The following is a 16281-nucleotide window of genomic DNA, read 5'->3' on the forward strand; positions in this document are numbered from 1 at the left end:
TCCAGCAAGTACAGGCTGAAACCATCAAATGCTCTTCATATGTTAACCCTTCCATTCCCAGAATCATTCTTGTAAACCTCCTCTGGACCCTCTCTAATGCCGGCACATCTTTACTTTGATAAGGGGTCCAAAATCGCTCACAATACTCCAAGTGCAGTCTGACCAATAACTTATAAAGTCCCAGGATTACATCCTTGCTTTTATACTCTAGTCCTCTCAAAAAGAATACTAACATTGTGTTTGCCTTTTTTACCACTGACTCAAGCTGCAAGTTATTTTTTGATTCCCAAGTCCCATTGCACCTCTGATTTCAGAATTATCTCCCTGTTTAGAAAATAGTCTATGCCTTTAGTCCTTCTACTAAAGTGCACGTCCATACACTTTCCTACACTATATTCCATCTGCTTTTTCTTTGCCAATTCTCCTAATCTGTCTAAGTCCTTCTGCAGACTCCCTGTTTCTTCAATACTATCTGCCCCTCCACCTATTTTCATATCATCTGCAAACTTGGCCACGAAGCCATCAATTCCATCATCTGAATCATTAACATATAACGTGAAAAGAAGCAGTCCCAACACCAACCCCTGCGGAACATCGTGAGTCACCGGCAGCCAATCAAGGCCCCCTTCATTCCCACTCTTTGCCTCCTTTCCTGTCAGCCGATCTTCTCTCCATGCTACACACATAAAAATTGCTGGTGAACACAGCAGGCCAGGCAGCATCTATAGGAAGAGGTACAGTCGACATTTCGGGCCGAGACCCTTTGTCCTGACGAAGGGTCTCGGCCCGAAACGTCGATTGTACCTCTTCCTATAGATGCTGCCTGGCCTGCTGCATTCACCAGCAATTTTTATGTGTGTTGCTTGAAATTCCAGCATCTGCAGATTTCCTCGTGTTTCTGTTCTCTCCATGCTAATATGTTTCCTGTAACAGTATGGGCTGTTATGTTGCTTAGCATCCTCTTGTGCAGCACCTTGTCAAGAGACTTCTGAAAGCCCAAGTAAACAATATCCGCTGACTCTCCTTTGTCTATCCTGCCTGCTATTTGCTCAAAGAACAACGGATTTGTCAGGCAAAATTTCCCCTTAAGGAAACCATGATAACTTTGGCCTATTTTATTATGTGCCTTCAAGTACACCTAGACCTCATACTTAATAATGGACTCCAACATCTTCCCAACTACTGAAGTCAGGCTAACTGGCCTATAATTTCCTTTATTTTCTTCCTCCCTTCTTAAAGGGTGAAGTAACATTTGCAATTTTCCAGTCTTTAGGAGCCATTCTAGAATCCAGTGATTCATGAAAGATCACTACTAATTCCTCCACAATTCTTCAGCTACCTCTTTCAGAACTCTGAGGGGTAGTCTTTCCAGTCCAAGTGACTTATCAACCTTCAGAACTTCAGCTTCTCAAGCATCTTCTCCTTAATAATAGCAACAACACTCACTTCTGCTCCCTGACACTCTTAAATTTCTGGTGAACTGCTGGAGTGTTCCACAGTGAAGACTGGCACAAAATACTTAATAAGTTTGTCCACCTCTGCAGCGTCAATTTCCAGCAATCTAACATACACTATCACCTCTCTTTTACTCTTTATATATCTGAAGAATCTTTTGGTATCCTCTTTTATATTATTTTCTAGCATACCTTCATATCTAATCTTTTCTCCTTGTTGCTTTTTTAGTTGCCTTCTGATGGTTTTTAAAGCTTCCCAATCCTCTAGCTCTCCACTAACTTTTGTTATATTATATGCCCCCCACTTTTGCTTTTATGCTGACTTTGACTTTCCTTGTCAGTTACAGTTGCCTTATCCTCCCTTTAAAATACTAGTTCCTCATTGGGATGTATCTATCCAGCACCTTCCAAATTGCTCCCAGAAACTCCTGCCATTGCCATTCTACCATATTCCCTTCTAATGTCCTCTTTTAATCAACCTTGGCCAGCTCCTCTCTCAGTTTATCTATCTAACCATCTAGGAAACTGGTCGGCTGACCCTCAGTACAAAGCAGGACTAGTTCAATCTGGATATGACCACCAAATCAGACCACTCCCAATCATTAGCAAAGTAATAAAAGATATCATCAATACCGTACTGTTATCAAGCAGCAACTGCTTTCCAATATTCTGATCAGTGAGCTTAGTTTTGAATCCATTTGTCTTCTCATTCTGGACCTAGATCCAAAGATAAATAAGGACAGCACAGGAACAGCCTCTTCAAACTGCAGCGTCTGTAGCAAACGTGGTGCCAATTAAAGGCAAACCCATCTACACAGAAAACTTTGTCTTCCTTTTCAATGTGTACCAAAGAGCTGAATTTTAGAGGTTGGTGACAGTCTCTGCCCTTGACATCAAGGCAGCATCCAGCAACAAGGGGTTCTCATATAAATTGGAACCATGAGGATAACATTCCAATGGATAGAGTTATAACTTGAACAAAGAAAGATGGATGTGGCTGTTAGAGGTCAATAATCCCAGACTCCAAGACATTACTACAGAGCTCCTCAAGCTCCATGCCAATCATATTCAGCTGCTTATCAATGTTTTTCCTTCTGTCAAGAGGATGTTTGCTGACGTAATGCTTCAAGAAAATGATGCAGCCCCACCTGTCTGTAGCAAGATCTAGATGACAGTTAGCAGTTTCTGTGAAAGGTCTTTGAGTTGTAATGTTAATTAGATCCTGTCATAGATATTTCCTAACTAGTGTTTTTTTTTCATTATTATATTATTCCAGTGCAGGTAACATTTGCATTACAAAATGTGTTAGACAGCATCCATCTCCAACCAGGAGGACAAACTTACCCCTAATGTTCAGTGACATTTCTGTTTTGGAATCTCCTACCATCAACATCCTAAAGTTATCTTTGATTAGAAACTCACCCATTTAAGTCACATGAATATGTGCCTGCTGGAACAGCTCAGAGGCTTGTTGTCCTCCAGTGAGGTGTTCACTTGTTTTGATGTCCCACAACCTTTTCACCCTCTGCTTCTGCCTTGATGAGAAGAACTCAAAAAATGCTCAAAAATCTTGACATAAAAGACAAAGCATTCCTTTTAATTAGCCCCCTATACACCACTTGCATTCCTGGTTCAAATAGGTGGTTCACCATGTTCACTACCACTTCAAGTACAATTAAAGATGAGCAATGAATGCTAGTCTCAATTCTTCAGACTCGCTGCTGTCAATGTAATTCTAATTCTGGTGGTAAAGATTTGGAGCTGGCATGCCAAAATCTGGCCTCAAATCCCCACCTCAGACCTTCAGATTAACTTGTAGTTTATTGTCTTATACACCACGATGCAGTGAAATTCCTTACTAGCCTAAAGCTTATAGACTGAACATTATACATACAATATTAATTCAGCAATGAATGCAAAACAACAGAATTTTGCAAAGTTCATAGTTCAGTCGTAAGTAGTGCAAAAAGACATGCTAAAGTGACATAATGGAATAGCTGAGAGAGGTAAATTTAAGAGTGTGAGAAAATGACAGCATAACTAGGAAGGGATGTGAAAAAGATGATTGGTTCAGAAGTCTAATAGCAGTAGGAAAGAAACTGCTGATCATTTGGACTTTCATAGAACATAGATATCCACAGCATATTCAAGCTCCTAGAACGCAGAATAGTGTAAAGGTAATGACAAGAGTGTCAGGCATACTTGACAATATCACTAGCCATCCTGAAGCAAGAGATGATGGACTTATTGTACCAATGATCTCCTATCTGTACTGGCTACTGCATTTGTAATGTCCAGGTCCAATCAACAGCATTACATAAGCTATAGACACAGTGGGACCATCACCATTATCTTGTTTTATGTGGCAACTGTATTGCTACGTCGGCTAAAAGAGAGAGAGGTGTATTGCTGTGTGTATATGATATGGCTACCTTCACTGAATAGTTGTATGTGTATTTATGAGGGAGAGAAAGTGAGTGGAGAAAGTAAAACACTTTTTCAGGCAAGCTGGGGACTTTGGTAGTGCTAGATTAGAAGACCTTCCAGATTCCTGGATGTTATGGTACCTGACATGCTTTTAATTTCAATTTTTAAATGGTTACACAGTATTATAATAAATTTCCCAGTGAACCAGATGAATTTAAAGAAAATGAGGAGAGTGGTGGCCTCGTCATTTTAGGAATAGTATTGGTCCTGATGCTGTGGCAAGCTGGAAGGGAGCACAGGGACTGAGGCCTCAATGAGGCAGAAGTGAGCAAGACAGGCATTAAACAATCTTAAAATTTATCAGTGCATTTATGGGACATGCCATGTGCCACCGAGTGCAGCCAGCTCATTGATGCTTACCAGTGCAACAATTAGCTGTGTGATATGGATGAGAAGCCTGGGTCACAGACCAATGATTTGGCATTATTCTTCTATTCTCCAGAAATAAACAGAACTTAGTATTGTTTCAGTGCAATCTTGATCCACAACGCCATGTCTTGTGATAGCTGAAATTTCTGCCAGCTTTCACTCCAGCCTGACAATGTTACAGCTGACACTTATCCGGACACCATCAATCCCATCATGGCAACCAAACTCCTTTTGCTAAACAGTCTTTTTAACATCAGTCAAGTGAGAATCTTAGAGCATCAGAGGCAATAGGTGCTGCCACAGTAAATACCAAAAGTTACATGACTGCCAATGAAATCTAATAGAACAGCATCAATTCTGTTATTGAATGTTATGCCACGAGGTAATGGGAAAATAGTGATCCCTTAAATTGATGAACATTTAACCTCAATGGCTATATGGCTGAATAACATTTCAGTCTTGGTACTAATATGAAGTTAAATATTGGTCTTCCTTGCCAACATTTTTATTTGAATGTTTACCCCTGTGGGGCAGCCACAGATGATTTAGTTTCAAGGGCTTCCAAAGAGATATACCAGTAAATGTTCAACATTTTCAGGTGTTGAAGGCCCATTTCTGTTATTAATGGCCTGTCAACAGCAGAACCCAGTTGTTCTCCAAGGAGCAGGCCATTATTCTGGGATAGCTGATTTGTGTACAATAAATTCAAAAGTATATAACTTTACAACATTCTTATTTCCAGTGGTAATGGGCTCTACAAGCTCATTGCTGGCAGTTACACAAAGCTAACATACCTCAATTTAATAGAGCACACTAGCTGTCATCACTATTTATGAGAAAATACACTTGTATTGTTGCATGAGGATTACATTTGATGATAATGGAAGCAACGAACCCCCGACATTATCACCATGCCAGAAGAGTGAAAAATTCAATGAAAGATGCCAGTTATTCTCACCCTCTTTTTATGCATCTGCACACCACAATCATGTCTCAGTATATATTCTCGGCTGCTTGAGATAATGACTTATCTAAATGTCTTTGACACAGGACTGAAAGAAGCATTCAGTAGGAAACATCCTAAAGTGCTTATTAATGTACCTGGATATGGTATTTACACCATATAATTTACTACAAGAACATTCTGAGTTTAGGAAAAGGTTAATTATTTTATTAATTAATAAAATTGATTATTTTCAGCTGAAATGCCCGGTCTTCTGCAAAGACTGATGGTACTAATAGAGCGTCATTAGTTTCACTGATGCTCTTGCACACGTGACTTCACCCCATCTGTAAACTGCCCCACTCTTTCTACTTCTGTTTCTGTGTCTGTCACCTGTCCCCTCCCCACGCTCACCTTAATATTTCAATGGCCTTCATTCAGCATCTCTGAATTAGCTATTTGGTTTGTTGTTCTCTGAAATTCTAAATGTTTGACTTCTCATAGTATTTATGATATTAAGGTTCCTGCACAGCCAACTGACAGTGATACTTAAAGGCAACTCATCAAGTCACTCATGTGTTCCTTTATTTCCTAGGATTTCTTCTTAAAAATATTCTGCGTGTTCCGTAATTTAATGAAGCTGAGCGTATATCCACGTGATTGGATGGTGATGAGACTTCTAACCAGCAAGTAAGTTGCCCATACCATCTCAGAAGCACTCTGGTTTGGAATGATCTACGCTAGATCATTTTCTCATCTTGCCTTACAAATGATAATATAAAGAATGGATGATATTTTTCTTCTTCCACCTATCAATTTTCCCTTCCAATCCAATTGTGACCTAGTCTGTCACGGATGGGACTAGAGGTATTTGATGTGGCAGGAGGGTAGTTTGGGTGTGTGCATTCCTTCTGCCATGTATACTGAGCTTTTATGTGTGCTTGGCAGAAGGACAAAATTCTCTATGCTCCACCATGTTCAGCAAACATTTTCACAGCTCAATGGGAACACTTAGAGAACTCCCTTAAAATGTTTCTTCTGTCATTCCTTGCTGTTGTGGAGTTGAGAGAATGTGTGTTTTGGAAATCTAATGCCTAGCACATTGTTTAACTTCTCATAGTATTTATCATATTAAGGCTGCTGCACACCCAACTGACAGTGATACTTAAAGGCAACTCAAGTCACTCATGGCCTAACCATGAACGTTGACTGAGTGTAATGACACAAATCAGTCTCATTAAACCAGCCCTGGTGCTTTCTGGTGTAGAAGCTTAAGAGCTTCTTCATAGACGCCAATTAAGGTGGACTACAGGGTGGATCCAGCACACCAAGAACACCATGGAGCTCCTGTGATTTAATTGTTGTCAGGTTGTCAGTGAGGCACTGTCTAATTGATTGCTTTCAGTAAATTTTTTGTGGCAGGCACTGTTTTGGGGTCATGCCAGTGGAGGTAACACAGCAGACAGTAATTACTCCCAGAGTCCTTTATACCAATGATGTGGACATACTTGGTTGGATGATGACATAGTGCAACAGGTGTTAGTGACTTGCCACCCTACTCAACTAATAACCGGATGCAGACCTAGTCAGAAATTGTGACCACTTCATACTGCTGTCGGCATTGATAAGAGAGAGCTGTCAAGGCACTCACGCTTACCCCAATGCAGGTTAGAGAATGATAGAACACTACCGCACAGAAACAGTCATTTTCACTCATCTAGTCCATGCCAAACTACTAACCTGCCTAGTCCCATCCATCTGCACCCAGACCATAGCCCTCCATACTCCTCTCATCCATGTACCTATCCAAATTTCTCTTAAGTGTTGAAATCAAACCCATATCCACCACTTCCACTGGCAGCTCATTCCACACTCACACTATACTCTGAGAGAAGAAGTTCCTCCTCATATTCTCCTTAAACATTTCATATTTTATCCTTAACCTATGACTTATACTTGTAGTCTCACCCAACCTCAGTGGAAAAAAACATGGTTGCCCTTCATAATTTTATATACCTCTATCAAATCTCCCCTCATTCTCCTACACTCCAGGGAATAAAGTCCTAACCTGTTCAGGCTTTCCCTCTATCTCAGGTCCTCAAGTCCTGGCAACATCCTTGTTAATCTTCTCTGTACTCTTTCAATCTTATTGATATCTTTCCTATAGGTAGATAGCCAGAACTGCACAAAATACTCCAAATTAGGCTTAATCAATGTCTTATACAACTTCAACATAATATCCCAACTCCTGCACTCAATACTTGGTTTATAAAGGCCAATGTGCCAAATGCTGTCTTTATGACCCTATTTACCTGTAACACTACTTTCAAGGAATTATGGCTCTGTATTCCCAGATCCCTCTGTTCTACTGCACTCCTCAGCACCTTATCACTCAATGTGTAAATCCTCTCCTGGTTTGTCCTCCCAAAGTGCAACACCTTACACTTGCCTGCATTAAATTCCAAATGCCATTTTTCAGCCCATTTTTCCAGCTGGTCCAGATCCTACTACAAGGTTAAATAGCCCTCTTCACTGTCCACTATGCCCCCAATCATCTGTAAATTTACTGATCCTGTTTACTGTATTATCATCCAGATTGTCGTTATAGATGGCAAACAACAACTGACAGAGCACTGATCCTTGCAGTACACCACTGGTCACAGGCCTCCAGTCAGAGAGGCAATCATCTACTACTATTCTCTAGCTTTTTCTCAAAGCCAATGTCTAATCTAATTTACTACCTCACCCTGAATGCCAAGCAATTAAATCTTCTTGAACAGTCTCCCATGCAGGACCTTGTCAAAGGCCTTGCTAAAGTTCATGTAGACAACATCCACTACCTTTCCTTCATCACCTTCCCCTGGTAACTTTGAAAAAAAAACTCTACAAGATTGGTTGGACATGACCTACCCATGCACAAAGCCATGCCACCTATCCCTAATCAATCCCTGTCTATCCAAATTCTTACATAGAGCCTATAGAAAGTATTCACCACCCCCCCCCCAGAAGTTTTTATATTTTATAACATTGAATCACAGTGGATTTAATTTGGCTTTTTTGACACTGATCAACAGAAAAGACTCTTTCATGTCAAAGTAAAAACAAATGTCCACAAATTAGTCTAAACTTATTACAATTATTAAACACAAAATTATTGTCTGATTGTAGATGCACCTTTGGCAGCAATTTCAGCCTAGAGTCTATGTGGATAGGTCTCCATAGGAATTGCATATTTGGACACTGCAATTTTTTCCTCAGTTATTCTTTACAAAACTGCTCAAGCTTTCTCAGATTGCATGAGAATCTGTAAAGCTATTTTCAAGTCCAGCCACAAATTCTCAATTGGATTGAGGTCTAGATTCCGACTTGGCCACTCCAAGACTTCAACTTTGTTGTTTTTAAGCCAATCCTGTATAGCTTTGGCTTTGTGCTTGGGGGCATTGTCTTGCTGGAAAACAGATCTTCTCCCAAGTGACAGATCTCTTACAGACTGCATCAGGCTTCTCTCCAGGATTTCCCTATATTTTGCTGCATTCATTTTGCCCTCTGCCTTCACAATCCTTACAGGGCCTGCTGCAGTGAAGCATCCCCACAACATGATGCAGCCACCACCAAGCTTCACAGTAGGGCTGGTGTGTTTTTGATGAATTGCCGTGTTTGGCTTACGCCAAACATAGCGTTGAGTCTGATGGCCAAAAAGCTCAATTTTGGTTTTATCAGACCATATAACCTTCTTACAGCTGACTTAAAAGTTCCCCTTGTGCCTTCCGGCAAACTCTAGCCAAGATTTCATATGAGGTCTTTACCGCTGTCCCATAAAGCTGCGACTGATGAAGGACCCAGGCAACAGCTGTTGTGTGCACAGTTTCTCCCATCTCAGCCACTGAAGCTTGTAATTCCTTCAGAGTTGTCAAAGGACTCTTGGTGGCCTCTCTCACTAGACCCCTTCTTGCACTCAGTTTTTGAGGGTGGTCTGCTCTAGGTAGATTTTCAGCTGTGCCATATTCTTCCCATTTCTTGATGATTGACTTGAGATAGATAGATAGATACCTTATTGATCCTAAAGGAAATTACAGTGCCACAGTAATATTACAAGTGCACAGATATAAATATTAGAAGAGAAGTAGAAAGAATAAAAGATAAGTACCACAAACAGTCTAGCAGGACGAGGTCATCACTTCCCCGGCTATAGTTTGACTCATTATAAGCATAATGGTAGAGGGTAAAACTGACCTCATATAACACTCTTTGGAGCAGTGTAGTTGCCTTAAGGCTCATTTATACTTCTGCGTCAACTCAACGCCATAGGTACAGCGTAGCCGCGAATCCTACGCAGTGCCTACGCGGATCCTTACGCCGTAGCCTGACGCACACCTCTCCCAAAATGCAACTATGCGTTGCTGCAACGCAGACCGCAACAGCTGTGATTGGTCCGCTTGGTAGCATCACTTTTCCTCCTACACCGCAATAGCTTCCCATTGGGCGACTGAAGGGCAGGGAAGGAACTCTGGCTGCAATGCTTTTCATAAAGCTTAACAGACCTCTGAAATTATGGAGGACACATTTCGCTTTTACGAAAAAAGACGCTTGCTTCTTGTTTACCCCAAGAAAGACTACCATGACCATGAAGCCTTGCACAGGCAGGTGTGTGCGCATACATGACGTGCGCGAATTGCAGAGCGACGCAGACACACCAACACACAAGTATAAATGCTCACAACGCGTGTAGGTCACTTGCGTAGGTTACGGCGTCGAGTTGACGCAGAAGTATAAATCAGCCTTTAGTCTGTTACTAAAAGTACTCTTCTGTTCAGCCAAGGTGGCACAAAGAGGGAGAGAAACATTGTCCAGAATTACCAGGATTTTCCATAGGGTCCTTTGTTCTACTGCAGCCCCCAGTGTCCAGTTTGACTCCTATAACAGAGCCAGCCTTTTGAATCAATTTATTGAGCCTATTACCATCACGCGTGTTGATGCCATTGCCCCGGCATATCACCGCGTAGAAGATTTACTGGCGACAACTGACTGGTAGGACACATGAAGGAGAGGCCTCTATACTCCAAAGGACCTCAGTATCCTCAGGAAGTAGAGGTGACTTTGGCCCTTCTTGTATACTGCCTCTGTGTTGGTGATCCACTCAAGTCTGTTATCCAGGTGCAGCCCCAGGTACTGGTAGGTCCTCACCATCAATAGTGACAGGGAGCAATGCAGGCTTAGTCTTCCTAAAGTCTATTACCATCTCCTTTGCTTTACTAATGTTGAGCTGCAGATGATTCATCTTACACCATTTGACAAAGTCCTCCACAAGGGCCCTGCATTCATCCTCCCACCCTCCCTTTATATATTCAACTCTTGCTGAGTCAGAGAATTTCTGCAGATGACATGACTCAGTGTTGTATCTAAAGTCAGAGATATACAGGGTAAACAAGAAGGGAGCCAATACAGTCCCCTCTGGGGCCCCAGTGCTGCTTATACTCACGTCTGACACACAGCTCTGAAGCTGCACATACTGTGGTCTGCCAGTCAGGTAATACATTACCCAGGATACAATGGAAGTGCTAAGCTATGTTGAACAGAGCTTTTCTTCAGCAATGAAAGCTGTATGGTATTGAAGGTACTTGAGAAATCAAAAAACATGACCCTTACAGTGCTGTCCTACTTGTCCAAGTGGGAGTAGGCTCTGTCCAGCAGGTAAGTGTCAGCATTGCCGACTCCAGTGTGCTCCTGGTAGGCAAAGTGCAGGGGATCAAGGGATGATTGAACCAGGGGTCAGAGGTGAGCCAGGACCAGCCTCTTTAAGGTCTTCATGATGTGTGAGGTCAGGGTTACTGGACGATAGTCACAGACATCCCACCCTGCAAAAACTCATTTCAGGGAGGTAGCACCATCAATTTGCAGGAGACTCCTGGAACTTCAGGGAGAAGTGGGATGCCTGCAATAGAGTAACTCCTTAGCAGCTAGCCAGCTAGTTTAAATAATGTTTCTGTTAAACTCACCTCAACATGTCTTTTACAGTCTTAACCCACCATGGGCAATAGAAAAGTCACTGTTACAAACAGTGGAGCGAGCAACACTCGTTACTTTTGACCTCTGTTAGGCAGGGGTACACTTTAGTGTAGTCTGGGGTGAAGTACGTTTTATATTTTCTTTTTTTGGAACACTCTGCCATGGCGTGCGCTCTCTCTATCTCTATCTCTCTATCTCTATCTCTATCTCTCAAATACATTGATTTCCGGGATATTGTATATAATTTGCAGGCATCAGGGAGCCGCTATCAATATGCAGGGGACTCTCGGAACTTCCGGGAGAGGTGAGATGTCTGTAGTCATTGAAGACTTTCAGTCATTTCAAGACAAACTGTACTCCAAGGGATATTCAGCGACTTGGAAATTTTCTTGTATCTATCTCCTTTCTTGTGCTTTTCAATAACATTTTTGCAGAGCTGCTTGGAGTGTTCTTTTGTCTGCATGGTGTTGTTTTTGCCAGGATACTGACTCACCAACAGCTGGAGCCTCCAGATACAGGTGTATTTTTACTATAATCATTGAAACAACTTGACTGCACACAGGTGATCTCCATTTAACTAATTATGTGACTTCTAAAAACAGTTGAATGCACCAGTGGTGATTTGGTGTGTCATATTAAAAGGGGTGAATAATTATACAATCAACTATTTTGTGTTTTATATTTGTAATTAATTTAGATCACTTTGTAGAGATCTGTTTTCATTTTGACACGGGTCTTTTTCTGTTGATCAGTATCAAAAAAAGCCTAATTAAATCCACTGTGATTCAATGTTGTAAAACAGTAAAACATGAAAACTTCCAAGGGGGGTGGTGAATACTTCTTATAGACACTGTATATCCAATCCCTTAGAATATGTTCTGATAACAAACCCTCTCCTGGTGTCTAGCTCACTGGACTACCATTTCCCAGCCTATTTTTAGAGCCTTTCTTAAACAACAGAACAACATTAGCTATCCTCAAATCGTCTGGCACCTCGCTCATTACTGAGGATGTTTTAAATACCTCTGCTAGGGCCCCTGCAATTTCTGTACTAGCCTCCCACAAGCTATGGAATGAGTGGGTTTTCTCCAGGTACTCTGGTTTCCTCCCACAGTCCAAAGACATACTAGGTAGGTTAATTGGTCATTGTAAATTGGCCCATGGTTAGGTTAGGGTTTAATCAGAGTTGACGGGGGTTGCTGGGTAGTGTGGCTCCAGGGCCAGAAGGGCCTATTCTGCTCTGTATCTCTAAATATCAGGCCTGGGGATCTACCCACCCTAATTTGCCTCAAAACAGCAAACACCCTTCTCCTCTGTAATCTGTATACAGTACATAGCTTCACTGCTGTTTTACCTCACTTCTCTAGCCTCTATGTCCATCTCCCAAGTGAATACAGATGCAAAAAAATCCATTTAAGATCTCCCCCATCTCTCTCGATGGATGATATCTGATGCTGAGCACCCAATCTAGGCTAATGTAGCAGTTCATTTCTAAGGAATTGCTGTTTTGTCAATTAAATTGAATTGAGTTGACTTTATTTCTTACATCCTTCACATACACAAGGAGTAAAAATATTTACGTTATGTCTCTGTCTAAATGTGCAATGTGCAATCATAGTAATTTATAATAAATAGAACAGTCAATGTAACATAGAAATACATTCAAATCAGCATGAGTTAATCTGTCTGATGGCCTGGTGGAAGAAGCTGTCCTGGAGCCTGTTGGTCTTGGCTTTTATGCTGCGATACTGTTTCCCGGATGGTAGCAGCTGGAATAGATTGTACTTGGGGTGACTTGGGTCCCCAATGATCCTTCGAGCCATCTCCTTTCTCACACTTGTCTTCGTAAATGTTCTGAATCATGGGAAGTTCACAACCACAGATGCGCTGGGATTTCTGCATACCAGGCAGTGATGCAACCAATCAGGATGCTCTCAATTATGCCCCTGTAGAAAGTTCTTAGGATTTGGGGGCCCATACCAAACTTCCTCAACTGTCTGAGGTGAAAGAGGCGCTGTTGTGCCTTTTTCACCAGACAACTGATGTGTACAGACCACATGAGGTCCTCGGTGATGTGGATGCCAAGGAACTTAAAACTGTTAACCCTCTCAACCCCAGATCCATTGATGTTAATAGGGGTTAACCCGTCTCCATTCCTCCTGCAATCCACAACCAGCTCCTTTGTTTTTGCAACATTGAGGGAGAGGTTGTTTTCTTGACACCCCTATGTCAGAGAGATGACTTCTTCCCTGTCGGCCACCTAGGAGGCATCTTTTCAATAAATGGGTGATGCGAGCCATCATATATCTACTTATTGAAAATAACTGTTAGCACATTGATAACTTCCCTATTGTCCCTTGATCTTGGCTGTGCTTCTGTTAAAACTCTTCCTATATACAAAATGGCTCTTCAGCAAATTAAAGTGTATTTATGTTTAAAGAAGAATCTCTTAATTTTAAAAGTGTTACTTCTGGGACTAATTTTTTACAACTGATGATTATTGCCAAGAATTGCCTTCGAGCCTACCTCGTAATGATCTTCCACTTTATTGTTTATCTTGTTCCTAATCTTCTCATATTTTCAAAGAACACTTGTTTCTTTAGTTAGAGTGTGGTAAATCTGTGCAATTTGTTGCCACGAGTGGCTGTGGTGGCCAAGTCACTGGGTGCATTTAAGGCAGGGATAGATAGGTTCTTGATTAGCCAGGCCATCAAAGGGTATGGGGAGTGGGGATGGCTGGAAGAATTGGATCAGCCCATGATTGAAAGGCGGAGCATACTCAGTGGGTGAATGGTCTACTTCTGCTCCCATATCTTATGGTCTTATGGTTTCGGGACCACTACTGCAATAGAAATTGAACTTGCTTCATATGGCAGAAAATCAGTGGATTATCCATGCCACATAGTTCACCTTTAATGCTCCACTCCACCAGTCTTTAAGGATGAGAGTACCAATAACTCATAATTCTCTATGAGGAAAAAAATTGCCTCATATCTACCCTAAATAGTCATGCCTTAACATTAAACAGGGACTCCTATTTCTAGATTCTCTCATGAGGAAATATCCTCTCCCAATCAAGCTCCCTAAGAATCTTACGTTTCATTCAGTCCCCCTCCCCTTCACTCTTGTAAATTCCGGTGGATACAAGCCCAGTATATTAAGCAATCTACCAATTCCAAGTATTAATCTAATAATCCTTCTCTGAATTGTTTCTATTTTATTAAGATAATTAAATGTGGCTTACACAGTACTGAGCTTCAGATTTGGCCTTACAAATGCCCAACGTAACTTGTAGATTCAACTCCCATCACAATGAACAATGAAATTCTGTTAGCTGTTTTTATTAATTATTTGCAGTGTCTGCACAGAGGCCCTTTGCATATAATACCCAGCACATTAGTTACTCTGCCTCACAGAGCTCTGCAATCTTCCACCATATAAGTTGATCTCTTGCTGCCAAAATGTAAAAATTCCCGTTTTCCCTTGTTATACTTCATTTGCCAGTTGGTTCCCAACCCACCTAATCTAATTAAAGTGTCCTTTGTAACCTCTTTATATAGAATCATAGAGCACCATAGCACAGAAACAGACCCCTAGTCCCATTTAGCCTGTACCACAACAAAGGCTATGTGCACAGGAGCATTTCAGCTACTGTGTAGCTGCGCACCCATGCAGTTTTGAGGAATGGTGTGCCCAGTCTTTCCTCATAAGACAGTATTATTGTCCTCCATTATTAATCCCCTAGTGCCACTTTCTGAATCCCAATTTTTCAACAGCATTGTTCTGTAATGATATAATTATTAACAAGGAGGAGAGTAATTAAAAGCATCTTTCTTTTACATGGGACTATTGTACTATAAAATGATTTAAGGCAGAAATAGCATCATTATATTTGAAAATAAATATGAACATACAGAGAATCTGGGGGATAATTTGAAATCATGGTTACAGGTGATGAGCTAGCATCAACACAGATGAAACAAGCCAATGGTTATTTAATTGTGGTCGGGTTAATTTAATTCTGAATGGCTGTGGATTTACATGTGGTTATTGATTTTACAGCATCATTGTTACCACTGTCCAATACCTGTCCCCAGCATTACACAAGAACTTCACAGAAACAGATTTTGATTTCAAGGTGAGTGTTTTGTCTATTTAAAACAAAAGATAAGAATTGCTGATGAGGACAATTTGTCCTTTCTCCTGCGTGCGTTTCCTCATTAGCTGCAAAATAGGGGAGAGATCGGAAAGCCCTTGAGGCACAATTTTCACACGTGCCTAAAGATCAAAGTACAGATGAGGAATGTGAGTTGTTTGTCTATTTCTCTACAGAGTTAGTCTAAAATGCTCATACAGCAGGAATTCTGCAGATGCTGGAAATTCAAGCAACACACATCAAAGTTGCTGGTGAATGCAGCAGGCCAGGCAGCATCTCTGAGAAGGGTCTCGGCCTGAAACGTCGACTGTACCTCTTCCTAGAGATGCTGCCTGGCCTGCTGCGTTCACCAGCAACTTTGATGTGTGTTGCTAAAATGCTCATATTCATTTCTATCAACTAAATTAATGTCTAAAGTTCTTCCCAGTTCTTCTCTTAAGTTACCCTTTGTCCAGCTAACTTAAGTACCTTTGATATCAGAATTAAAATCTTGTTTATTATCATTAATATCATTAGTAAAATTTGTTGCTTTATGGCAGCAATACAGTGCAATACTCTATGTTACCAAAGGAAATATATTTAAAATAAATAAATAGAGCAAAATGGTGAAGAAGTGTTCATGGGTTCATGGACCATTCAGAAATCTGGTGGCGGAAAGGAAGAAGCTGTTCCTAAAATGTTGAGTGGGTATCTCAAGCTTGTCCAGGATGGTGAGGGTACAAAGATACCTTCTTGAGCTACTGCCTTTTGAAAATGTCCTCGATGATGGGAATGCTTGAGCCCATGATGCAGTTGACTGAATCTACAATCACCTGCAGCTTTTTTCATTGCTGTGCATTAGAGTCTCCATAATAGGTTGCAACACG

At 41.2% G+C, this 16281-nt stretch overlaps 1 protein-coding gene across 8 annotated transcripts in view; it reads left to right on the forward strand.

Moving 5' to 3' along the window:
* Positions 1 to 16281, forward strand: part of dock3 (dedicator of cytokinesis 3) — a 966938-nt gene that overhangs the window by 780376 nt on the left and 170281 nt on the right. For all 8 annotated transcript variants that reach the window (XM_063067780.1, XM_063067785.1, XM_063067784.1 and 5 more), the window contains 2 exons: positions 5849 to 5943; positions 15322 to 15397. In XM_063067780.1, coding sequence (XP_062923850.1) covers positions 5849 to 5943; positions 15322 to 15397 — 171 coding nt within the window. The remainder of the gene's footprint in view (positions 1 to 5848; positions 5944 to 15321; positions 15398 to 16281) is intronic.

Source organism: Mobula hypostoma, chromosome 15 (genome assembly GCF_963921235.1).
Source record: "Mobula hypostoma chromosome 15, sMobHyp1.1, whole genome shotgun sequence".
Lineage (NCBI taxonomy): Eukaryota > Metazoa > Chordata > Chondrichthyes > Myliobatiformes > Myliobatidae > Mobula > Mobula hypostoma.